General features: G+C 39.4%; 1 protein-coding gene across 5 annotated transcripts in view; it reads left to right on the top strand.

The window, feature by feature from the left end:
- Positions 1–27632, top strand: part of UTRN (utrophin) — a 565558-nt gene that overhangs the window by 231770 nt on the left and 306156 nt on the right. For all 5 annotated transcript variants that reach the window (XM_054021668.1, XM_054021666.1, XM_054021667.1 and 2 more), the window contains 2 exons: positions 1796–1950; positions 9590–9779. In XM_054021668.1, the coding sequence (XP_053877643.1) occupies positions 1796–1950; positions 9590–9779 (345 nt within the window). The remainder of the gene's footprint in view (positions 1–1795; positions 1951–9589; positions 9780–27632) is intronic.

The following is a 27632-nucleotide window of genomic DNA, read 5'->3' as shown; positions in this document are numbered from 1 at the left end:
GTGCCTGTATTCCTTGGGTGAAGCACATATAATGTATACGTGCAGTATCTGCCAGTCCTTTCCACCTAGAACTAGGGAGGCACAAGAGCTCTGTCTGAGGAAGTTTTTGATGGAGGAGGCTATAACTTTAACCTGGGCCCTGGAGCCCCTGGTACATCAGCCTCAACTGACTAGCAGGGACCACCCTCTGTCCCTTCTCCCCACCCCTTCCCCCCCAATCATGAGCCTCAGCGTAGAGCCTTTACTGCCAAAGACCTTAACTGTAGGACAGTCTTCCCAACCTCCCATTGCAAAAATATGGGAAAAGTCTAAGGGGAAGGAAGATTCCATTAGGATCCCTTCATGATATTTCCTCAAAATGTTCCACCAAGTGGGTGTGGTGTTCTACCCTCTGAAATGATCACTGACCTCTTCTACATCTGTCACACAGCCAAATCTGGAGAATCCATAGTGATCCAATGAAGATCCTGTGCTGCTTCACTGACTGTCCCTGGCAACAACCCTTAGCTTTCCCCTGGCCACAGTGCCCTGGGAGCCCCTTTTAAAGCAATAGCTACAGGGCCAGAGGGTGTCCATCACCACTGACCATCAGCCTACTCACTTTCTGTATCCCGCCTGCCCAGTCAGTCATTGCTCTTCACCATAAAAAGGATCCCAGCGTGGTGGCTAACTCTCATTTTGTATGTGAGGGCTGAGATCCTGACCTGACCTTCTCTAATTATAAGTTACTACTGTATAACTGGTTACTAAGCTGAACACAACACTGACCATGTAACACTCCCCCCTTCCCCCCCCCGCCCCCCAGTGTTCTGGAAGCAAGCCGTTTTAAAGTTTTAAGAGGACATCTGCGTAGGCAGTGATCTAGTACCTTCAGTATTCCCCTTTTAACTTTTGTTCTGCCACCTAAACCCACTCTCTGGATTAGAGTTAGTGCCCAACAGATACGCTAGAACAGTGGACCAGAGTTAAACCCTTCTGCAGTGGGAGTAAAATGGTTCACTATTTATTAGAGGGCATAATTTAAATGTTTATGTTAATAAATACTCCATGATGATGATGTATCATTAGTGAACCATACAAAATGAAGAGTTTAGACTAAATATGTTTAGATTATGGAAATATATTTAATTTATTTACTCATTATGGATAACCATGCATAACGTACTTGTCTCTCATATGCTCTGCAGTTTGAGCTTTGAGTCTTCTTTACGTTCAATTTTTTTTATTTAATTGCCTCATGTTCTCTATGCTGTTAATATGTAATATACAGCTGCATATTATTTGTTGGTTTGTAAACAGACATGCACTTCTGATCTTTGTTTACCGAGTATGGCATATTATTGCCTGTAAAGAGAGCAGGCCTACAGATCCTGAAGAAAAATTCCAACTCCTCCCATTTTTAATGGCAGGAGGTTCATGCCTCATAATATTTTAGAGGTTTTACTTGGAACACTGTGCTAGCAAAATTGTATGAAACAGACTTTTTGAAAAATATTATTTTGAAGTTCGCTTTTATTTTTACTCTGTATTTTGCTTACCATCTAGCAAGATGGGCAATGAAATGCAGAACAGAATTTGTGTAGTCCCTTGTTCTTTTGGGCAAGTTTTTTCTCTCTCATTTTTATTTGATTAGTTCATTAGCATCTATTGAAATTTATAGTGCCTTAATAATAGGAGATTTACATCAGACAAGAAAATAGGTATATAAACATGTTTTATAGTCCATGTGCAATAATTTAACAAAATTCAAAATATGAGAAATCAGACTTTGACTTGTTCTGAAATTTCTCCTTAGCTGCTAATACAAGAACTGCTTAAAGGGGACATAACTGTGGCTGCATTCAATAACCTCTCTAATAAACTTCTTCTGGACTACTGTGATGATGACACAAGGAAGGTGAAAGATATCACTGACCACTTAAACACATCTTGGATAAACCTGAATCAAAGGTAACTTCAAGGCTCTGTTGAGTGTAAATATTGTACATGGTAAATCTAATCTTGCTGTTTTAAATAGTCAAAATATTGGTTATAAACTTGTGGAAATAAGAGGCCCTCAGAGGTCATTCATTTTCTGTAGCGTGCAGGGTTATCACTGTTCAGTAGTCACATATATCAGAGTGAGTCTATTTTTGAGTATTTCTCATAATGGGAACTCCCATAACTAACCCTAGAAGACTTTTTCCATACACGTACTGATTATCTTGTTAAATAAATAAATAATTCTGATGTTGTCACAATTTTTCCTTAGTTCAGTCTTATTTCTTTGCCCCTAGCCATTTCTCTCTGCAACATTTGGAACAATTCTTTCCCTTCTTTGAAATCAGCACCTTTGGATATTTGTAGATTGTTTCCTAGTTTCCTTTTTGTGAGTCTATACGTATTCAGTTCACCCTGCTGACATATGTTAATTCCTATGATCCTCTTCGTATCTTGGCGATCCTTTTCCTGAAGTGCCTCCAGTTTGTCATTTTTTGTGGGTCCCATATGTGGTACCTTTTATTTTCAACCTGAGTATCTAACTTGAGGAGCTGTAAGAACAGTAAATTATTCTCCGCTAGAAATTTACTTACTTACACTAATTGAAAAAGATGTGGTTACTTGAGTGCTGAAAGTCTTTCAATAAAAATATGGTCCCACACATGTATATGTGCATAGTACTATTGCCTGGAAGGTAATCAAATCTCCATTCAAATCCTGTTTTTTATATATATATATTTTTTTTAGTAGCTGACAAACAAATGATACAAGAATAGTATGTGATTGATATTTTTTTGAATATCAAAAGCTTTAAAAGACCATAGTTGTCTTATCCAATAATTTAATGATGATTCAGAAGAGAGAATCATTATTATTAGGGGGAAAATGTGTTTAAAAAGTCTTTTTAAATAATGACAACCAATGAAACTGCTTTTATAGCTGAAAGTGAACGAGAAGAGAGAGATGAATAATGAAAGTTGTGTAAGTGGCATTATGTCCTGGGGAGGAGAGGAGGAGGTTACTGCAGTGGCATGCAGTAAGTGTCCGAGGTAATTAAGGAAGCAGTGTATAGAATCTTATTACTCTTCCTGGGAGGGAAAACTATACCTTAGTAGTAATTTTCACTTTTGATATGGCAAGGAGTATATACAAATGCTTTCCTGGTTATTTCCAGAGATGACAACTGAAATGGCATAAAACTTTGTAGTTCATCCTATGTGATGCTTTGAGAGAGAGAGAGAGAGAGAGAGAGAGAGAACAAAAATATATCCCTCTTTAGATGTGTCTTGAGATATAGGCTGGGATTTTCAAAGGAGTTTGAAAACCTATTGAAGTTCACTGGGATTTGGGCACCTAATTCCCTGTGGCTCCGGGCACGCTGTGGGAAAAGGCTTTGGTTTATGATAGATTCCCAGGTTTTTCCATAGTGTGGGCCACTTCATAGTGTTGAGGACGTCTCATGGATCAGTTCCTTTCTTGATCATCCATTTGCGTTGAGATTTGTGGTTTCGGGTCATCCCTATAACTGTTACTGTAATTGCCTAAATGAAAAAAGAATGGAAGTAAAAATCTGAGTTTTTGTGTATGTGATTGGCAACCTAGGCCATATATACCATACAATCTGAGACTTCCTTCACATGGGGTAAGAGATCGTTTGGTGCACAAAGTTCAGTTCTATTGCTTATGCTTTAAATAAAGATTTATGCTTATAATATCATTTTAGAAGTGCTAAATCATCTGTTCTGGCAGTATCCATGCATGGAGAAACCAGGAAGACTCTCTTTAGTTACTTTAGCTGGAAGAGTCACGGTTCTGAATAGCATCACAATATAGCTATAAAACACAATTCCAGCAGAACTTTAAATTTTCAACAGCTCATTTTAAAGCCATTGACATTAAAGAGATTTAGCCCTCCAGTTTGATGTGGTGTAAATTGGATATGCTGTACAGTGGCTAATAACATTTTTATACTCAAAGGCTAAAACTGTGGTAATTCATAAATATCGTCACAGCCTCAATAATGGATTACATTCCATGTCTTCAGCATCCCAGTTGTTTCTTCCTGACGCGTTCTCCCCCCTGTGCTCGCATTTCTTCGTACTGCAGAGTATAGATTTTTAGTTTGAATCTGAAAAACAAGTTGATGGAATTTAATGTTCAGACTGGGCTAGGAAGAGCCTAAAATTAAAAGGGGAATGATTTTCTTGTTCTTGATCGTGGCTTTACTGATAGAATTCACATATTTCTTTCCTATGCACTCCCTGAGTCCAGCGTCACTTCTGCAGTTTTATGGAAGTCTGAAGCTCATTCAAACATGGACTCCACAATCTTGGAAGACCCTGGTCAGAGCCTCTATCCTTTCATGACTGGATTTGGACTCCTCTTGGAGTCTGACTGCACTTGCTTTATTGTCATGAAAGGTGGTTACGGTACAGTGTAGTGTTCTCTCTTTTCCTTAGTTTTGGATTTGCAGTCTCTATGAGAATGAAATGAAAGTGTCCAAGTCTTTTCTATAACAATGTGGCTCACCACTAGACCATCACATAAGGCCTAGTTTTTCTTCTAACTGAAAAATGGAAAATTCCCAGGTTACCCACATCACTCTCAAACCAGCCTAGCTCCTTTCTCTTTGGAACCCCCCTTCAGGTAGTTGAAGGCTGCTATCAAATTCCCCCCCCCCCCACCTTCTCTTCTGCAGACTAAATAAGCCCAGTTCCCTCAGCCTCTCCTCATAAGCCATGTGCCCCAGCCCCCCCAATCATTTTCGTTGCTCTCTGCTGAACTCTCTCCAATTTGTCCATCTCCTTTCTGTAGTGGGGGGCACAAAACTGGACGCAGTACTCCAGGTGTGGCCTCACCAGTGCCGAATAGAGGGGAATAATCCCTTCCCTTGATCTGCTGGCAGTGCACCTTTTCATGCAGCCCAATATGCTGTTGGCCTTCTTGGCAACAAGGGCACACTGTTGATGTATATCCAACTTCTTGTCCACTGTAATCCCCAGGTCCTTTTCTGCAGAACTGCCGCTTAGCCAGTCTGTCCCTAGCCTGTAGTGGTGCATGGGATTCTTCCACCTTAAGTGCAGGACTTTGCATTTGTCCTTTTTGAACCTCATCAGATTTCTTTTGGCCCAATCCTCCAATTTGTATACGTCATGCTTGAGGGTAGGGATAGGGTCCAGAGTATCTGCCTCTCCCCGCAGCTTAGTGTCATTCGTGAACTTGCTGAGGGTGCAATCCATCCCATCATCCAGATCATTAATGAAGATGTTGAACAAAACTGGCCCAAGGACTGATCCCTGGGGCACTCCACTTGATACCGGCTGTCAGCTAGACATTGCGTCGTTGATCATTACCTGTTGAGCCCAACGATCTAGCCAGCTTTCTATCCACCTTACAGTCCATTCATCCAATCTATACTACTTTAACTTGCTGTCAAGTATACTGTGCGAGACTGTATCAAAAGCTTTGCTAAAGTCAAGGTATACTTTGAAGCTTGTTTCTTTGAAAGCCACCTTTATTTCCAGCCTGTTCTTTCTGTTCTCATTGCTGTTTCACCTTTAAACTTACTCCCTTGCTTGTGAAGAAAATCCTTACAGAGGGAAATGATTTTGAAGTCAAGACTTCCTAGCTGCTTTGACGTCTTTATTTCATACTCTTTGCTAAGTTACATTGCTTTAATTTTAGAGAGTGTTTTATGTTGTTGTTAGACAACATATTTATTAAGCGCCCTATCCTTCGAATTAACATTCCATTATTATTTCCTCAATAGGAAGATAAATGTTCAGGCATGTTCCCACCAAATCTAAAGCCAGAATCAAGCCATAGAGTCAGTGATAAATTAAAGGGTTCTGCTCTGTCAGTAGTTTATATGGCAGTAGCCAGAATTTGGAGTGTGTAGGAACCACTTAGTTTCTAAAAGATGGGAATTACTCAAGCAATATTTCTTTGAACAGAATAGTTATAAAGATATGACATTAGACTTATTGCTCTTGAATGACAGTTATTTTGCATTTATACAATGCTTTTCCAGAGTGCCAATAAACTAATGTACAAACCATGGGCTTGATCCTGAAGGGAACTGGTCACCTGCAACTTCTTTTGTTTCTGAAATCAGGTCTTGCATCTATGGATCATTTCAGCCACTGAAATTCAGCCACCTGTAGCTTCAAACACAACAACGATTTAATACTATTGAGCAAACGCTGCACAGCACAGTACGACAGGAAGGGAGGAAAGAAAATTAATTCCTTCATTTAAAATGTAAGGAGGTTGAATGTAAATGTACAAGGTTAGAATATTGGCCAAAATTCCCGGGAAGCTCCTACACATACAAAAATGACAAGTGATGAGGATTTTGCTTTTTTGTCTCCTCTAAACAGCAGCATCTTCATAAACACTTTGCCATTGACACCATATGAGAGTGTTACTTTAGTTCTGACTTGCAGGGAAGAGACAGTTTACTGAATTAGTAGCAGCATTTCGGATAGCAGCTACTGGTAGATGTGCCTATACAATGAAAGACTGCTACTGAAAGTACTCACTTTTATTTTGTCCATATTTGGGGGAAAAAAAAAATCAAATTCCGTTTCATACTGTGCTTCGGAAGGAAGAATCCCATGCACTGCTACAGGCAGGGGACCTACTGGCTAAGCAGCAGTTCTGCAGAAAAGGACCTGGGCATTAGAGTAGATAAGAAGCAGGATATGAGTCAGCAGTGTGCCCTTGTTGCCAAGATGGCCAACGGCATATTGGACTGTATTAGTAGGAGCATTGCCAGCAGATCAAGGAAAGTGATTATTCCCCTCTATTCGACACTGGTGAGGCCACACCTGGAGTATAGTGTCATGTTTTGGTCCCCCCACTACAGAAAGGAGGTGGACAAATTGGAGAGAGTCCAGCAGAGGGCAACGGAAATGATTGGGGGCCTGGGGCACATGACTTACGAGGAGAGGCTGTGGGAACTGGGCTTCTTTAGTCTGCAGAAGAGAAGAATGAGGGGGGATTTGATAGCAGCCTTCAACTACCTGAAGGGGGGTTCCAAAGAGGATGGAGCTAGGCTGTTCTCAGTGGTGGCAGATGACAGAAGAAACAGCAATGGTCTCAAGTTGCAGTGGGGGAGGTTTAGGTTGGATATTAGGAAACACTATTTCACTAGGAGGGTGATGAAGCACTGGAATGGATTACTTAGGGAGGTGGTGGAGTCTCGATCCTTAGAGGTCTTTAAGGCCCAGCTTGATACAGCCTTGGCCGGGATGATTTAGTTGGTGTTGGTCCTGCTTTAAGCAGGGGATTGGACTAGATGACCTCCTGAGGTCTCTTCCAACCCTGATATTCTATGATTCTGTGTATAACTGGTAATGGTTAAATGAGATTTTTTTAAATGTTAACTGTAACAATTTTGAATTGTTACATTTCTGTAATAAAGTTGTTCTGTCACTCAGTTTTATTCTGATCCTTTGTAGGAATAATGTGAATGAGACTACTTAAACATGTTATAGCAACCTCTACAGCAGTGGTTCTCAAACTTTTTTTTTCACGGACCACTTGAAAATTGCTGAGGGTCTCAGTGGACCACTTAATGATTTTTCCAAATGTTGTTTGTACTGTTAGCTAACTATTGTAAAGCGCTTTGGATAAAAGCACTATATATAAAAAAGTACCCCATGTGCCCTCTCTCCCCCACTGCGGCAGCCCCTGAGCTGGGGCTGGGAGGGAGGGGCGGTGTCTCTCCCTCTCAGTCCCGCTGTGGCAGCCCCTGAGCTGGGGCTGGGAAGGAGGGGGGGTGTCTCTCCCTCTCTCCCTGGTTGCGGCAGCCCATGAGCTGGGGCTGGGAAGGAGGGCCGTCTCTCCTTGGCAGCTGCAGCCCTGGAGCTGGGGAAAGTCGCCTCTTTCTCTGACCTCCGCAGCTCTGCACGTCCCAAATTCCCCCCCCCACTCCTTCCCACCCCACTACGCCCTCCCACCTAACGCCACCACCTCACCTTACATGTGTGTCTTTTCCAGGGTCCAGGCACCTAATTAGTGGAGCCATGCCTGCGTGGCTCCACTAATTAATTGGGTGGCCCTTCATTCTCTCGTATGCGGCTGCCCAGGCGCGCACCTTAGAGTGAACTATCCGCGGACCACCTGAATGGAGCTCACGAACCACTGGTGGTCCTCAGAGAACCTCTGCCCGAGAGCATTTTGAAACTATCCCTTGTGACTTATCATGATGTTGCCAGAGCACATCAGTATAAGCTCACAAGTGTGTGTGGTTATACAGTTGGAAACCACACACTGGAATTCCCCTTTCTGTATGTCTTTTTTGGACTAGATTCTGCCAGCCTTACTCAGGTATCCTACAACTTGAGTTTACTCTTTGATACAAAGCTACTAGTCAGCATGAGTTAGGCTGGAAAAATCTTGCTCTTTATCAGATATGGGCCTGAGCCATTTCCCCCAAATTTAACTTTTTGATCTGTCCACTGAATGTTAGCAAAACTTCAAGTCTATTTAATGCAATTTCAGTCATTTGTGTCTTTTTGAATCATAATATTTAAATTTGGCTTATTACTTCCGAGCTGCTATATATGGGAAAATCTCAGATTTGACCATTGACATTTCTGTCAAATATCATCAGAAAGTTATCTGTGGATTTACTGTTCACATGGCCTTTTGAGCTAGAATCTTGTAACCAGTGTTTTTTTGGGGTTATAGTTTTGAAATATGGGACATTCTTTAGGTATGGACTCTTGACCACAAGGAGAAAAGAAAAACCCATAGATGTTAAATATGACACTTCTTTCCTAGGGTACCAAAAGGTCATCGTTATAGGGAATTGCAAACATTATTTTAGCTTCCAGTGTGAGGCGGGCATGTTGGGCATAAGGCCACCAATTTGGAGAAATTAAGGTAATCAGTGGTAACTGGTTTTGCAACGTTTCAATGATTTTCACCAAGAAAATTATCAAAGGCAAGAGGGGTCAATACAGCTAGATGTTTCCACCCTAACGGGGGCTGTTGTCAGCTAGTGTTAAGTAAACACTGTCACATAAAGGCAGATACCTTTTATGTTTGTGGAAGCTCTGTATTTTTAGGCTATGGAAGTCATTTGGCTCTCCTAAACAAGTGCAAATGAAGTACATCTCTTCCATTTTCCACAATGCTATAATGTGTAAAGTATATACAATTTTAGGGAAATGGTTTCCCTTCACAGCAACGGGTTACTGCTGTCTCTTCAGATGGTGGTTGCTGATAACAGCAGTGAGAAAAACATTCAAAGTGTGGAAATAACAGCTTCTCACACTTGAAATGTCACAAACCCATTATGGTAACACATAGAGGGAAATGCTAGGTTTTATTGAATAATTTGTATCATGCTCACACTCCTCAGGGGTTTGGGTGTAATACATATATCCAGTACAGAATGATAGATACAGATGCAACGTTCCAGGAATCAATGACCTAACATACAGGAAAACAAGTGAGACCAGACTGTACAGTTTTCTCAGTGTTTTATCATAATGAATCTTCAGATCATCTTAAAGTATCTTCATTTATGATTCACACAATATGGTATGTCATAATGGGGGGAGAAAAATTGAGATGCCTGTCTCATTTGTACTTTCAGAGCTGGTGATAGGCAGAATGCCTTGGAGGTTGAACTGAAGATAGTGCAAGCCTTACTCAAGGATCTAGAGGGCTTCCTCAAATGGATGCAAGAGGCAGAAACTACAGTTAATGTCCTTGCAGATGCATCCCAGCGGGAGAATGCTCTGGAGGACAGTGCCTGTATTGGGGAACTGAAAAAACAGATGCAGGTAAGAGCATGAGAGAATATTGTTTGTTGTTTTGTTTCCTGCTTCTCCACTATTGTAAACCTGACCAGGAAAAGGCGCCTAATAAACTGGAAATCCTGCATTTTATTCACGAAACTAATATTTTTAAATGGCAATGGACATGGAGGGAGTTATTGATTTAATGAAATATAAGAATCCTTTCTCGGGATTAAAGCAAGTGTGTCCAGCCTGTGTCCTGAGCAATTTGTATCCCTCAAGTTCTAAATTGTGACCCTTGTGGGTAGCTGTGTTAAGAAGAAAATGTACATTATGAATTGAAAATGTGCTCCCTGAGCTACACTCAGTTATTATTTAACTTAAGTGCTTACTCTGCCCTGCCGCTAGGGAGGACCAGGTATGCCTCCTCAGATGCCTCCCACACTCCCCCTCCTCCTAGGCACTTTCCCTGCAGCCACAGCAGCAGAGCTGCTGTTAGCTGGGAGTGCTTTGAGCAGTTGCTATCCCTTTATTGTTGCTCAGCAGTTCCCCTGCTGGTAACCAGATGCATTACATGGGAGTGAGAAGAGAAAGTGGCTCTGCTTGCCCCATTGCCTACTTCCTTGCCAGACTGTGAAAGCTAGGTATTCCACCCACTCTCCCCGGGCCTAGGGAAATACCTAGCAAAGAGAGGCTCCTCCTCCCTCACACTGCCACTCAGGAAGGGCCAAAAAGAGGGTTAGCACACTCCAGCTACTGCCCCTCTCCATACCCAACATGCTTCTTTACTGGGATATGTGGGAAGGGCGACACAGGCTCTGCCCTAGGGGTACAATTGGAGGAGAGCAGGGCAGAGAATATGTACCAAAGGGTTGATTGGGGACACTTGACCTCTCTGTAATGCTATGTTTGGGCCTCAGGCTGCAAAGATTGGAGTCCACTAGATTAAAATAATTTTCCATGTTTTGGATTTGTGCTAGAAGATAAATGGTTAAAATGATTTCTGAAGAAATATGGATTCTTTGGTTGCCCTGTTGACATCATGTGAATTCCCTTCCCAGCTATCCCTCTTTCTTCCTAATTTTTTTAATATGTTGTAACTGAAGGAGAAAGTTTACTTCATCATCTAATATAATGTATTTTCTTTCTATGGGGAAAGAAAGCACAGTAGGTAGGTCAGCCACACAATCCAGCCCAAAATTTGTAGTAATAGCTTTTCATGGTCTTAAGTTGATGATGCTCAAGTAGTTTTTAATGAGCAAGAGCTTGTTAGAATCCATTGTGCAGTTGATCTAAGCATATTTACATTGAATTTAAATGAAACTAACTAATCTAAAATCAGTGATAATTACAAAAGTCTAGGGAAAGAGCAGTTAATTGTATGGCAGACATAATATGGCCAATGCTTTAATGTGGCCGGTCAGAATATTCCTCTCTAGATATTTGGCTGTTCACGTAACTATTGTACCATGATAGTATACTAGTTTGTAATTATCTTCCACGAATTACCATTTTCTCCTTTTTTTAAAGCCTCCCATGGGTAAGTAATCACAAGAGCAGGAGATAAATTCAGCATAGATTGGAAATACTGTAACAACACCTTATGTACCAACAGGAGATGTAAGGGATCTGAAATGGGACAACAGAGTTCATGGTCTGAGGCAGTGTGGTGTGTGGAAGGCTTGAGTCTCCATTGGCTTGTAGTCATTTACACCTGTGCAAAGGCTAAATCAGAATGTTAGTGTGTTATACCCCCTCTGCACAGGTGAAAAGGAGTATACAAAGGGTAAGACAGTGGAGCAGGAAACCCTTATTTTGGCCTCCGTGTCATGAGGCATGATCAGCTCTCCGTAGTTGTACAGAGTTTCCATTTTTAAAATAACAGAGATCTTCTTTTGTGGGGGAGCGCCGATATGACTTTTTTGCATGCTAATGGAGAGGCTGTACACTAGCTTTTCCTGCTACCTGTGGCTACAAATCATCCGCAAGGAGCAGAGTTCTCTGAGGCCACAAAACAAGAAGCTAGAGGTGACTGCTTGGGGCTAAGAAAGCTAAAGCACAGCCACCTGACCACCTCCTTTAGTTCAGCACCTTTACTGTTGTTTTCTGTCTTTCCCATGGCTGTGCTCTGTTCTGCACTGCACAGCAGAGGAAGCAGAGTCTCCTAACCTGCCCATGAGTCAACACACAATTTTAAGTTCCCTTTCAAATATGAAAGGTTTAGCTATAGCACATATCAAAGGCTTTCATAACTCAGTGACTTTTGAAATAAATTCCCCCCCCCCCCCCCCGCCCGCAACTTTCAAGGTCACTTTAACTTTCTGATGAGCATTAGTCTTCTAAAAGTATAGATGTTCATATTATTGTATTGATGTAATAATTCCAAGTGTATTCCTGTGTTTTCAGACATTTGTTTTTTGTCTTGTGTTGATTTCAGCACTATGCAGTTAGTCTTTCTTGTTAGACCTACAGGAAAGAGAAATAAAATTACTTCAGATTCAGACCCACAATATCTGTTCATGTTAAAAATATTTTTTCCCATGGTGCTGTGGTATATACAGTAACATGAAACTGTGTTTATCTCACCATTTCATGTGTTTAAATGTACAAAAAATTGTATTTCCTAAATCAAATTGATTACAAAACATGTGCTGTGCTCATACTGTCCTTGCTCTTATGAGAAACTATAGGAGAACTATACACTGATTGATTAGCACTTTACAAGGGGTTCAGATTGTGACTCATGTAATTTGAAACAAGACACAAGTAAGGGTTTAACAAATAATAGAAGAGAGGACTATAGTGACATGATTCGAATCTGACAGGTTAGCTGTTGCATAATTTGATGGTTCCAAATCATTAGTAATTTTTTTTTAAATAGGTAAAATGAATTCAACTAGTCATCAACCTTGTTATTATTGGTGGTCTAATTCCTTGTGTGTATTGGATGAAATGGGTGACAAAGAAAATGGCACAGTTGAAAGAGGAGAGGGCAGATTTGCAGTGGAGGAAATCTATTTGGCCATGGGAACGCCAGAAGTGTTCAGTGGCATGGGAAGGAAAGTGGCGGCATCATATACTTAATGTAAGTCAGGGTAGGCGGTTGAAGGAACAGACTTTGTGGTGGATGAGAGGGGCAAAAGAGGCAAAATGGAGTGAGTAGAATGCGCTACGATAATCCTGCCTTGGGGAAGGACTGAATGGAGGCAGAGAAGGTGAGAGAAGGGGACAGAGAGTGGTGTGGAAATCAAGGGTACTTAATGGCTGGGAGATTACAAAAAGACTGGATGGAAGGGTAGGTGGGCTATGCCCTGGAAATGAGGTGGTGTTGGTGAGAAGGAAATTTCCATTGTCAGTGTTTAGTGAAGATGAGTTTGAGGAATGGCCATTTTGGTGAGTAGAAGAGTTGATTCAGTAGTGAATGTCAAATGAGGTGGGAAGCAAAAAGGCCAGCTGGGAAATCTATTCGTAAATTGTTCAAGGAGGAAGAACCTGCGGTCGGGGGACTACCCAATCCAATGCATAGGCTGTGGTAGAGGAAGCTGGTGTTGGGCAGAAGAATCTGCTTAAATGAAGAAGGCTGGCTCTGGTCAGACTCCATGCAGAAGGGATTGTTCCATCCCGAACACAGGTGCAGAAGAGCAGGCCAGCATTAGCACAGGTATAAGGAGGGGGAAGTGTGCATGGGGGGGGACGTGAGCTAGGGATAGAGCCTGGGAATGAGAATATGAAGAGCAGACAAGAAGAGGAGAGAAAATAATTACAGAGATGATGAAAATGTATATTATTAAATTTGGAGATAAAAGAATGAAATGGGGAGAGAGTGAGTGTGTGAGCAGAGAATAAAGAAATGGAAAAACACCAAAGCAAGTAAAGCCAGTTTAAGAACGGTAAGTGTTTAGTTTTCCCATATTCCTATGTGCTGTCATATTTCTCAGAAAGGGGAGTATTCAGAAGGGGGGAGAACTGAGGGAACCAAGGCAGAGGACATAGAATCGTCTCCAGGCTGATCACATCTGTTTGAAAGGGAGTACGCCAGCACTTGAAATATTTAAAATTGAGCAATGTATAAAGCGTATGCTTCAAAGCTATGCAATACCTGAGTTTCTGTGAATTCGTCAGAGCCTTAATGTTGCTTTTAATTGTTGCCTCTGACTGATGCACTAGAAAGATGTATGGAGATGTTCACATAGATAATATGCGGATTAATAGTAGATGTATTAATTCTTTCAGATTTTTCAAACTAAACCTGAAATCAGACATTGGCTATCCATTCAGGCTAGACAGTGAAAAAAAGTATGCATCTTCTAGGTAAACAGGTAAATTGTATTCTAGCTCTGTAGAATATATCTAACTCTGCAGTCTTAAAAAACAAAACAAAAAAACTTGAGCAGTTGTAGTCTCTTGTACAAATTGCAGTCTCCATTCTCATCTTCATCCTGTGCTGTGTACCAGATCTCCTATCCTAATTCAGTGGCTCAAACCTCTTGTATGCTGTGACCCCACATTACAAAGAAAAGTTTTAATCCTTTAATTTGGGATATAAATATATACCCCATGTCAAAAAAGACGGTAAGAGGACCAAAAGAATGCCACCTCGGCTAAACAGCAGATTAATGGATGCCATTAGAGCCAAAAAGGCATCCATTAAAAATTTGAAAGAAAAATCCTAATGCAGGAAATAGGAAAGAGCACAAAGTCTGGCAAGTAAAATGTGAAAATATGATGAGGCAGGCCAAGAAAAAATTTGAGAAGCAACTTGCTAAAGATGCAAAAACTAACAGGAAAAAAAAATTATTTAAGTACATCAGAAGCACAAATCTTGCCAAACAGACAGTGGGGCCAATAATGACAAAGGAGCACTTGCAGGAAAGCTAAATTAATACTTTGCATCGGTCTTCACTACAGAGCAGATCCCTACATCAGAGAGAGTCTCGTTGGGCAACCAAATTGATGTGTCAGTAGAAGAGGTTTTAGAACAGATTGACAAATTCAACACTAATAAGTCACCATGAGTGGATAGTATTCACGCCCAGAGTTCTGAAGGAACTCGAATTGCAGAACTACTGACTGTGGTATGTAACCTAACACTGAAATCAGCCTCTGTACCAGATGACTGGAGGGTAGATAATGTAATGCTGATTTTTATAAAGGGCTTCAGAGGAGATCCGTTAAATTACTGTCCAGTGAGCCTAACTTCAGTACTGGGCAAATTGGTAGAAACTATAGTCAAGAACAGAATTATCTGACACCTAGCAGATAAATATGATTGGTGGGGGAAGAGTCAACACTGCTTTTATAAAGGGAAGTCATGCCTCACTAATCTGTTAGAATTCTTTGAGGGAGTCCACAAGCATGTGGATAAGGGTGATCCAGTCGATATAGTTGTACTTGGATTTTCAGAAAGCCTTTGACTTGCACTCATCATCAAAGGCTATTAAGGAAACTAGCCACAGGATGAAGAGGGAGGGTCCTCCCATGGATCAGTAACTGGTTGAAAGATGGGAAACAAAGGATCGAAATAAATCGTCATTTTCACAATGGAGAGAAGTCCCCTATGGATCTGTACCGAAATCAGTGCTGTTCAACATAAATTCATTCATGATCTAGAAAAAGAGGTGAACTCTGAAGTGGAAACGTTTGCAGATGATATAAAATTGTTCAAGATAGTTAAGTCCAAAGAAGACTGTGAGGAGTTAGAGGAATCTCACAAAACTGGGTGACTGAGTGACAGATTGGCAGATGAAATTCAACATTATTAAGTGGAAAGTAATGCACATTGGAAAAAATAATCCGAATTATAATTACACAGTGATGGGGTCTAAATTAGCTTTTAGCATCCAAGAAAGAGATCTTGAAATTGCCATGAATAGTTCTCTGAAAACATCCACTCAATGCATAGCAGCGGTCAAAAAAGCTAACTATGTTAGGAACTGTTAGGAAAGGGATAGAAAATATCATCATGTCCCTATATCAGACTTATGGGGCACCCGCAGCTTGAATGTTACGTGTAGTTCTGATTGCCCCATCTCAAAAAAGATATGGTGGAACTTGTAAAGATTCAGAGAAGGGCAACAAATATTAATCAAGGATATGAAACATCTTTCATACAACACGAGAGTAAAAAGATTAGGGCTGTTCATCTTAGAAAAGAGACAACTAATGAGGGATATGAAAGAGGTCTGTAAAATCATGAAATGGTGTAAAAAAAAAAAAAATGAATAGAGAAGTGTTACCCTTTCACACAATACAAGATCCAGGGGTCACCCAATGAAATTAATAGTCAGCAGGTGGAATATAAACAAGAGGAAGTACTTTTTCACATAATGCAAAACTAACCTGTGGAACTCGTTGCTAGGGGATGTTGAGATGGCAAAAGCATAAAGGGGTTAAAAAAAGAACTAGGTAAGTTCATGGAGGATAGGTCCATCAATGTCTGTTAGCCAGGCTGGGCAGGGATGCAACCTCCTGCTCAGGTGAACCTAAACTTCTGACTGCCATAAACTGGGAGTAAAAGACAGAGGTGCGTCACTCCATAGTTGTCCTTTTCTCTATACTCCCCTTGAATCTCTGGCATGGGTCACTGCTGGAGTCAAGACAGTGGGCAAGGTGGACCATAGTCTGATCCAGTATGGAAGCTCTTATGTTCTTAATTCCCATAGGAGAGCAGAGGGATGTCCAGAAACTATCTATCCATAAAGAAAGAAAAGGTGGGCAAGAGCCCCTGAACATGTTGGTAACTCCCCTTGGGGACTTGACCCCCCAGGTTGAGACCCAACATTCTAATTAATATGTTAATTTAATATTTTTTCTGTTCTGTTTTGATAGGTATTGTAGTTGTATAAGTGCATTTCCTTTTCTTTCAGAGATGTGGTTATCATCAGCTATGTGTTTTTTCCCTCTCAATTTGGAGAATTTTTAGGATGCCATGATAGTGGAAGCCATGTACATGAATGTAAAAATAATTCAAAAGGGTTTTGCTCATAGGGCGTTCTTTCCTCCCTGTGCACTGTTTTTCGATGGGTTTGTAGAACACTATTTTTTTTTTTTTACCAGTTTGCATTGATTACCTCACCTGCTATAATCAAAGTTGGATCTGTCTCTGTTTTGAGGCAGTGATGTCACCCAGTGTTGTCCAAAACTCTAGCTGTTTTGCTTCCTGCTGTGTTGATGTTTTTGGATGTTTGTTCTGGCAGCACCTCTAATAAAAATGAAAATGTCTTTATTGACTCACCTCTCTAAGGAATAAGACATGGCTGGATGTGGTGGTGCTGTAATATGGCTACGTATGTTGGCTGGATTACACCTGGAGTATGTTATAGGTATTAAAAAAATTCCCACATTGTAGTGTCTTATTTCTGCTGTTAGATAGCTTGCTTAAATAATACTGCTTTATGGTGAATATACATCAAAGTGTTGCCTCTGAGGATTCAAGGCAGTGGAGACCCTGTCTAGGGATCGTGATCGTGACTTGAAATGTTCAGTTTGCCAAAATCATATTCTCACTCTTGTTGTTTCCATTTCTTAATGAGTCATTCAGGAAAGGGTTCTAATTGGAAATGGCATCTTAAAAATATTCATGCTTGCTGGCGTGGAAATTATTCGTTTGGGAGCCCTTTGGATGAATTAGCTTTAGAAGAGTTTTCACAGGAAAGAGATTTGTCCCTGGCAGTTTTTCTTTTTGTATTAATAATCTAGCTTTGAGATGTGCCTGTCTGTGATTTATTAGCCCTTAACATATGGCTGATATAATTAGGGCAGGTATCCCTCTGCTCTTCTCTCAAGATTGATAACACGGTCTGTTATTCACTCACTCCACAGCTCTGCCAGAGCTGCATTTAGTCTGAGAGGGAGAACACCCTTCTCCAGAGTGAGGGAGTGAATGCCGTTCTCTCTCTTTTTCTCAATATAAAACAGCTATAAGGGAAGAACTATTGGGATATGTTGGAGCTGTCTTCCTAAGGGAATTCTGTTTTTGTTTCTGCAGCTTTAATGTTTCAGTTATAATCTTCTCTGCTATTCAGTGCATTCCAGTATGGTAGCAGACATTCGGCTGCTCAACAACTTCATTCTTTCCCCGTGCATGCTGAGCTGAGCAAATACTGGCTAGGAGGATCTGTGAAGGGTTTTATTTTCTTGGTTTTTATTTTTAATTGAGAGAAACTTATGCTGTATCAACCTCCTTTGCCTTTGAGACATATAAAGCTTTGTAGCTCTCAGAAGCAATCCTGGAAGCGAGCATGCTCAGAGAGCTGGCAAATCATTGTCCAGTGACCAGGAGGAAATCATAGTTGCTCTTCATTTATAATGCAAATTCTGAGGTGTCTTCAGAAGTGTGGCAAACTTAAAATGATGGCTGTGGTGAGAACATCTCTGCAGAAAGTTGTGGTCTTGTTGCATCGCTTGCAGAGGATGGCAGTTTCTTCCCCACGTTACCAAAAGCTTTGTAAGGTGAGTAAAAAATGGGAAAAAACAGACCTTTGGGAGTCTGTAGACCTTACTTTTATCTCAAAAAGCTAACAAATAGGATGGGTGGCAAGAAGGCATCCTACTCTAGAAAGTAAATTTTGAAAGCCTGTTATATTCTGTTGTACGTACATACATATGAGTTATTCAAGAATGTGAAATATGTTGCTTTAAATGCACTTGCCGAGGTGGTGGCTTTTTTGGATAAAATGTTTTTGGCTAACATTTAAGGATTTCTGTGAAGAAACTGTTGACATTCAATTATCTTCCCTAGAAGTCTTTTTTGGACCATGGTTAGGTTCTGGCAAATGTCTTATAGTTCTTTAACTCCTATTTAGTCATTATCCAGGATACTTAAGATTTCTTAAATTCCTATTTATTTTTTTTTGTTTTCGAGTTGAAACAAACTTTAAGCAAGCATATGTTTTCAGCAGGTTAGTAAACAGTGTTAACATTTCTATTTTCCTATTCTATTTTTTTAGTGTTCTACAAAATTAAAAAAAAAGTTAGATGAAAATCATGTTGACAGATTTGACAACTTTTTGTTTGAATAGAACTATTATCTCGTTCCTTGAGACTGAATGTTCAGACTCCAGCAGGAGTGTAGTATTGTTCCATACATTGCACAAGTACAGCTGGACAACTTTGTTGCTGTGAAAGTATCCCAAGCAGCCCACTTGAAGTCAGCTTTTTTTAAAAGGGTGGTCACTTTATGGATGTGAGACTTTTGAATGCAAGTTTGTGCTGTATTTCGGAAGCAATTTCTTAGACAGTTAACATAGCCTAACATAAAGCAACATGCTATCATGGATTATTGGATCCTAACAGGTGGATTCTCTTTCATGACTTTTGACAGTACAATTATTGGGAGAGGTGCATGCCCATGAGAAAAAGGCTATTTTGACATTACCATAAAATCCATTGGCTGTTTTTGAAGCAATTGTTGGTTATTGGTGCTTATGATGTTTTTAAACCTTTCTGTTTCATACTGAAAGTACACACAAATTGCATATGAGATATGTAAACCAATGCACGCCTGAAGGTAAACTGAAAAGTTCTCAATGTTTATTTCTGGTTAGGTTGGAAAATGGCATGCTGCTAGCTAATCATGACGTTTTGCATCAATGTGAGATAGTTTCTGTTGGGGGAAATTTGAGGTGAAATAAGCTACAAAGGCATTGCCCAAATGCTTTATATTCTTTCATTGTCTTTTTCATTACTTCTAAACTTGACCAAAAAGTAATAGTTGTTTAATAGAATGTAAGTTAGCACGGCTAGAGTTTTGGCATGTCAGGATGATTGTACTCCCTTTGTATATACATTTGAAATTGTCCCGTTTACCTAATGCAGTTAAGCAGTGTTTCAATTCACAGAAATGAATAATTGAGAATAGCTAGTTTGTTGTGTAAATGCAAGTTATTTAAGCATGTCTGCTTCAGTATTTTTTGTTTGTCATTTTAACAATGAATAATTTGCTTTGGTAAAGAACATTTGTCATGCAAATAAAGCAGTTTTTTATTAATGGAGAAGAAAATATTCATTCTCACTTTCTTTTGTAAAATTACTAGTAATTATGAATACATAAAAGCATCTTTTTAGTCATTTTTATGTTTGTAGATAAACTACCTTGTAACAATGTTTGTCAACCTGGTAGTAAGTACTCAATGAATCCTATAGATGGGAGTTATAGCAGCAGTAATTGTCTACTAAGTGGAAGTCTAGACACTATCATGTATGTAGTTTTGACTTTAAATCTACCCAAGGAATACTAAAAATCTTAAAGAAACTGTTACTTAAAACATATTTTCTGACTGAATGGTAGGCTCTGGGACATTTGTGATTATATATTGTATGTTTTTCTTTAAAAGCTTTGCTTTAGTGCTCCTAAACATACCCTGGTGATTAAACTGGAGTTTGAATTGTCCTGCCCTGCTAAATCAGCTACTGATAGAAAAGGAAATATTTACAAACCCAGCCACTTCCAGCAGGTGTCAGTGTAAGGCAGTGATATGTGAGACTGATGATGGAACGTTTCATTCCTTTTTTGCTTCTGAGAATTAAATTACAAAATGAAAACAGCTTTTAAGGAAATCTTTATTTACACTCTTAAGTTGTCGTCTCCACCTCCTCAAACCTTTGAAGAAAATGCAGTATGTACTTCTCTTGTTTATTTGTGGAAATATAGAGTTAACAGTTAAATTCTGCATGAGAAGTTACATAATCATTATTAGGGTTTTGAATGAACAAATTGGTGCCTCACTATTTTTTTTTTCCTTGTTGCATAACCTAGAAAATACTAATTACATTCCATGTAAAAGAAGCCCCCTGTGAGGTCAGTGGGAAAGTCAGCAACGGCAAAGAAATTAGCATCAACAATATGAATGCTCAGACGAACAGGGTGCTTATCTAATTAAGAGCATCATAAACAAAAACAGGCATTATCCTCAAATTGTAATCAAAATTGCTTTTCTTCTAATTTAGTAGCGTGGTAAAGTAATAACTTAAAACTCAGAGTCTTCAGGCTGTAAATTTGTTAAAAGCAGAAACAAAACCCAGCCCTTCCTTGAACTACATTTAGAATGTTGCTGAAATGGAAGATCAGAGGAAATTCTAAGTTCAGGTTAATATTTCATATGTGAGGTATTCCTTTTTCCTCCTCGGACTTCTCCAGACGAACACAATGATGAATGCTTAACTCTTTTTTTGATAATCCTCTACTGAACCTGCTACATAACTGTTGTATGTTGAAATCACTTGAGGACATAACTAGTATTTGTAGCAGCACAACAGTTATGTTGTACCAGAACATACTAGAATGTCATCCTTCAGTGGTTAACTTTTCCTTATTTGTCGGACACAATTTTTTAAAAATAGTTTATTGCATCATAATATTCAGAAATAAGAGATGGAATAACCTAAAAGGCCAATTATCCAATGAAAAGAGCACACTTTCTACTGTTACGTCCAAATGGGTTTCAGGTATTTTGGGAGTGGATGAGGTTATCACTGAAGACCAGAAAAATTGCTTCATGAGAAGGTATAAAACTGACAGATCTTTCCCCTAAAGCTAAAACTGCAACATTACTTATGAAAACACTATATGAACTTAGAAAGCTTTTATGAATGCTTGTAACAAAAATGATAAAATGTTTTATAGCTCAAGCAGGTAAATGTAGGAAACATTTTGAATATGAATTACGTTGTTGGAGAATTACAACACACTATTAGCACGTATGCAGACCAATTGAAAGAGAGAATGGGAAAGAGCTGGTATTTGAGAGAGAGAATATTCTTCTGAAAAAATGTGTTCATTAAAAAAGAATTAAAATGTATAAATTCATATTTTAAAGATGCTGTTCGTCCTTTTCTGCTATTTATTTTCTCTACTATTATTGAATATACTAAGACTTAGTAATATTAAAAGTTTTGAATCATAGAAATGTAGGACTGAAAGGACCTTGATAGCATTTAATCCAGTCCCCTGCACTGAGGCAGGACTAGGTATTATCTAGACCAGGGGTCGGCAACCTTTCGGAAGTGGTGTGCCGAGTCTTCATTTATTCACTCTAATTTAAGGTTTCGTGTGCTAGTAAAACATTTTAATGTTTTTAGAAGGTCTTTCTCCATAAGTCTATAATATATAACTAAACTATTGTTGTATGTGAAGTAAATAAGGTTTTTAAAACGTTTAAGAAGCTTCATTTAAAATTAAATTAAAATGCAGAACCCCTCAGACTGGTGGCCAGGACCCGGGCAGTGTGAGTGCCACTGAAAATCAGCTTGCGTGCTGCCTTCGGCTTGCGTGCCATAGGTTGCCTTCCCCGATATAGACCATCCTTGATAGGTATTTGTCTAACCTGTTCTTGAAAATTTATAACAATGGAGAGTCCACAACCTCCCTAGTTAATTTGCTTAACTACCTTTACAGTTTGGAAGTTTTTCCTAATGTCTAACCTAAATCTCCTTTACTGCAATATAAGCCCATTATTACTTGTCCTGTCCTCAGTGGTTAAAGAGGACAGCTTGTCACCCTTTCCTTTATAACAGCCTTTTACATACTTCAAGAGTGGTATCATGTCATCCCTCTGTTTTCGTCTCCAGACTAAGCAAACCCACTTTTTTCAATCTTTCCTCCTTGGTCATGTATTCTAGACCTTTAATCAATTTTGTTTCTCTCCTCTAGACTTTCTCCAATTTGTCCACATCTTTTCTGAAGTGTGGTCCCAAAACTGGATACAATATTCCAGTTGAGGCCTTATCAGTGTTGAGTAGAGTGGAAGAATTACTTCTCGTGTTTTGCTTACAATACTCCTGCTAATACATCCCAAATGATGTTCACTTTTTCTGTGACTGTGTTACATTGTTGGCTCATATTTAGTTTGTGATCCACTATAACCCCCAGATCATTTTCTGCAGTACTCCTTCCTAGGCAGTAATTTCCCATTTTGTATTTGTGCAACTGATTAATCCTTCCTAATTGTAGTAGTTCACATTTGTCCTTACTGAATTTCATCCTATTTAATTCAGACCATTTCTCCAGTTTGTCAAGATCATTTTGAATTTGCAACCCTCCAAGTTTGGTATCATCTGCAGATTTTATAAGTGTACTTTCTATGCCATTATCCAAAACATGTAAGAAGATATTGAATAAAATGGGTATAATGAACACTAAGGTAGCTCAAAGTCACCTTTCACGTGACATTGGTGATGTCCTCAAATTTTGAAAGTAGCAATAACTAGAGGTCTTTGTGATGGGATCTCTGGGGTAAAACCTGGAACTGGGGTACTGCTGTGCCCCCTTAACTCTCCAGCCTGAGCTGTCTCTCACAATGCTTTGCTGCTGACAAGCACCAAACGCCTCCAGTCCCTGTTATCACTCAGTACAACAGCATGTGGGGTCCCACTCCCAGCTACATTGCATGAATGCTCCCTGAGCCACTCATGAATCACACTGAAAAAGGCACCAGCCAAATGCTCCCAGCCTTGTACCCCAGAACTGTGCAGTCTTGCCCTGGTCAGAAGCCTGACTACTGTAAGTTTATTACCCAGTCTGCTCCCCGCTCGATGTGGAGAGGATACACACTAGCCTTTATAAACTGAGCTGAGATTTCGTACGCATTTCAACCGAAATATAATTTTAGCTAAAATGTAAAACAAATTTATTAACCACAGAAAGTTAGATTTTAAGTGATAAGTGGTCGCACAAAAGGTCAGAGATAGTTACCAAAGAAAATGAAAGGTAAGCACACTATCTAAAGCTTAAACCTTATTAGACTAGGCAGTATTTGGATCAAGCAGTTCTTCTTACTTCACTGGATGTTGCAGCCAGGTTACTGTTTTAATACACAGCCTGTCTCCTCTAGCACTAGAGTCTCTTAAGCTTACAACATATTTCAATAACAACCATGCAGCAAAATCTCATAACTTCATACACACTAATGCCGTACATATTTTGACAGAAGAATCTGTTTCAGCAGATTGACCTTTCATATGATATCTTACATGGCATGTTTTGTATGAAATATATCATAATTATATGATGGGTGAATATGGGGGCTCCAGGGTGTTGCTTTCAGGTACAGAGTGCTACAGTCTTTTTATGGAAGTTTGAAAAACATGACTGGGAATAAGGCCAAAAAAAAAAAAAAATCAGTATAGGGATAGTTGTATCAAAAGGCTAGAGTAAAATTGTGGCCCACTGAAGTCAATGCAGGTTTTTCCAATGACTTCAGTGGAACCAGGATTTCACCCTTAATATTTAAATGGTCTGAACTTGGTAAAGTATTGACATCTGTTCAAGCTGATGAAGTAGTGGCAATCAATTGGGGGCAGAAAGGAGAAACAATAGCAGAGTAAAAGGACACTAGGAGAGAGAGTGAACAAGAATTTCCTGAAGCAACTCTTGGGGTGGTCAAAACCACAGGATACTGTAGCTGTGGCATTGTTTACCTACCTAATATTTGATGAGTGACAAGTACAGCCATACGTACATCATCAGGGACATTCCTGAACTATGTATAAGACAAATTTATGATCTCAATAGTAGAAACTCTGGAGCTAATTCTCATTTATACTACGTCTGCTTTATATTGCTCTGTCGGTGTGAAGAGACCTTAAAGTGAGAGTAAATGTAATTTATGCCCTCTTTAAGGTCCCTTCACAATCCCAGAGCTGCCTAGTCACATTAACAACACAGTGAAAGTCCCAGAGTATGGTTGCTGCACTTGGGAATTTTACTGTGCTGTAGCAGTGTCCGCACTGGACAAACAGCAAGCTGGTGTGCTGTAGGTCCACACCCTAACTTGCTGCTCAGTAACTTGCCATGCAAACAATCCACAAGACTCAGATTCTCCATCTACAAAGATCTGTCACTAGAGAACTCGTTGACAAATATAAGAACAAAAGCAAACGTTGGAAACATGAGCTATTTGAATAAGGAATGAGCTTAAAGAATGCTCTAGCACAGGGGTCGGCAACCTTTCAGAAGTGGTGTGCCGAGTCTTCATTTATTCACTCTGATTTAAGGTTTCACGTGCCAGCAATACGTTTTAACGTTTTTAGAAGGTCTCTTTCTATAAGTCTCTATATAACTAAGCTATTGTTGTATGTAAAGTAAATAAGGTTTTTAAAATGTTTAAGAAGCTTCGTTTAAAATTAAATTAAAATGCAGAGCCCCCCGGACCAGTGGCCAGGACCTGGGCAGTGTGAGTGCCACTGAAAATCAGCTCGCGTGCCGCCTTTGGCACCCGTGCCATAGGTTGCCTACCCCTGCTCTAGCGTAAGGATATTAGATTTCAGGAGAGTGAATTTTGAGGAATTGAGGAATCAAGTGAGTAATATCTGATGAGAGGCAGTATTAAGATCCCACTTTCTGGAAGAAGCCTGACGGAAGTATGGTAATTGAAAGGCAACACACTATTAATGTCGAAAAATATGAAGGCAAAGAACAAGTAGTGGCCAGTATGCTTTTATAAAGTACCACTCAAAGATCTGAAGGTTGTTTTTAAAAAATCTGCACTCTAAATTGAAGGTAACCCAAAGAGGAATGGTTTACATGGGGCAATTAAGAGCAGCAAAAGTAGGTTGGTGGAATACTAGTGAGAGAGAGAGACTAAAGGATTTATAAGAATTGAGAGGAAAGTATTGCTAGAGAGAAATTAATTAATAAATTAAGAGTGGGATTAAATGAATGATTATTGAAAAGGAACACTGAAGTCTTACCTGGAGTCTGTCTCCAACAATCAAAATAAAGAAATGTAGACAACTATGAAGTCTGAAAGATCCTATAAAAACCATTGTTGGCAAAAACAAAACAAAACAAAAAAAACCACACTACCACCACAACCAGGCAGTGTAAGACTTGGAAATATGAACATCTGCAACTCAACTGGTTCAGGTTTCAGAACGGTAGCTGTGTTAATCTGTATCAGCAAAAACAATGAGGAGTCCTGGTGGCACCTTAGAGACAAACAGATTTATTTGGGCATAAGCTTTCATGGGCTAGAACCCACTTCAGATGATGAAGTGGATTCTAGCCCATGAAAGCTTATGCCCAAATAAATTTGTTAGTCTCTAAGGTGCCACAAGGTCTCCTCATTGTTTCAACTGGCTCAGTTTACATGCAATATAGAGTATTTAAGGAACTAATAACAATTTACATTTGAAAAGCCATGAAAAACTTAATGAGCTACTGGGAAAGACTTGGGGAAAAAATGTATAGTACTGATCTTCAAAGAAAGTCAGTCATCTTGGAGACTACTGTCCTCTGTCTATCCCCTCTCCCTAATAAAATTATGGAAGGACTATTGAGAGAGAAAATAATTAAAAATCTATAGAAAAACAGAGATGAGAAATAAGAGAGAAGAGTTTATAAATAGATACTGACAAAGAGTAATTGATTGCTTTTTGTTAGAATTATGAAATTTGTGGATGAAGGGAAAACAATGGAATCAATCTATTTGGATTTCAGCAAAACATTTGATATTGTATATCTCAGTCTGATTCTGAAAAAAATAACTGATATTGCTTTGGAATGAGCCCTGTCTTGGTTGGGTTGAAATCTGGCGCCAGTGTATTATACTGCATTTCATCATAAGCCTGTGTGTATTTAGTTAGGACATGGTGGTTAGTGTGGTTCCATCAGTGTCTGCATTAGGTCTGGTTGGTCTTAATATTATTTTAAGTTGATGATCTAGAGGTGAGGTAAACAGCACATTAATTCTAAATTAGGAGGTGTTTTGAACATCATTGAGAACAAGGAAATAACTCCAGGTAAAGATTAAAAATGTAGGCAAAAATATAAATCATAGGACTGGAAGGGACCTCGAGAGGTCCTCTAGTCCAGTCCCCTGCACTCATGGCAGGACTATATTATCTATACCATTCCTGACAGGTGTTTGTCTAAGTTGCTCTTAAAAATCTCCAATTATGGAGATTTCACAACCTCTCTAGGCCATTTATTCCAGTTCTTAACCACCCTAACAGTTAGGAAGCTTTTCCTAATGTCCAACCTAAATCTCCCTTGCTGCAATTTAAGCCCATTGCTTCTTGTCCTATCCTCAGAGGTTAAGGAAAACAGTTTTTCTCCTTCCTCCTTGTAACAACCTTTTATGTACTTGAAAACTGTTATCGTGTCCCCTCTGTCTTCTCTTTTCCAGACTAAAGAAACCCAATTTTTTCAACCTTCCCTCAAAGGTCATGTTTTCTAGACCTTTAATCATTTTTGTTGCTCTTCTCTGGACTTTCTCCAATTTGTCCACATCTTTCCTGAAATGAAATAGAAGTTTGAAAAATGAAGGTAGGGAAAAATAACCTGAAACACTAATACTCAATGGGAGGGAAAAATGTAGAAAGCAGTAATGTCTGCTTGTCACACGTTAAATCTTAATTGACATCAAATTAAACTTGATTTGGGGTGTGTGGTGGTGAAGGGGTGGTAGATAAAAGGCCAGGACAACTAGGGCTGCATTTACACAGGCGTTCTGTCCTGGGACTGGGAGATAACCATCCACATGTCAAATGTTATGTTGGGGTTTGAGCATCTGTAGCAAAAGAGAGTGATAAATTGGAGGAAGATCAGAAAAGAGCATAAAATGGTTGGGGACTAGAGGAATTTATTTATAAAGACAGATGAAAAGTGCTAAAGATGTAGAGTTCGGCCAATATTTGGGTGTTGGGATGTTTTGTAGCCATTTCCAAATATTTGAAGAGTGTAACCACTAACCAAAGATGTACATTATTTAGTATAATAAGGGGGTAATAATTCAGAGTACTAGAATGAAATAAAATAAAAGTTTTTGACAGTAAGCTCTAGTACCCTGTGACTTCCCAAGGGGTGTAGTTTGTTAGAGCCCTCAACATCTGACCCATTTTGAGACTAAACTAGACAAAATCCTTGTGGATCTATAATAGGGAACAATTTAGTGAAACCTG

The sequence above is a fragment of the Malaclemys terrapin genome, chromosome 3 (genome assembly GCF_027887155.1).
Source record: "Malaclemys terrapin pileata isolate rMalTer1 chromosome 3, rMalTer1.hap1, whole genome shotgun sequence".
Classification (NCBI taxonomy): domain Eukaryota; kingdom Metazoa; phylum Chordata; order Testudines; family Emydidae; genus Malaclemys; species Malaclemys terrapin.
Note: the sequence above shows the minus strand (reverse complement) of the source record. Positions and strands in the feature narration are given on the sequence as shown.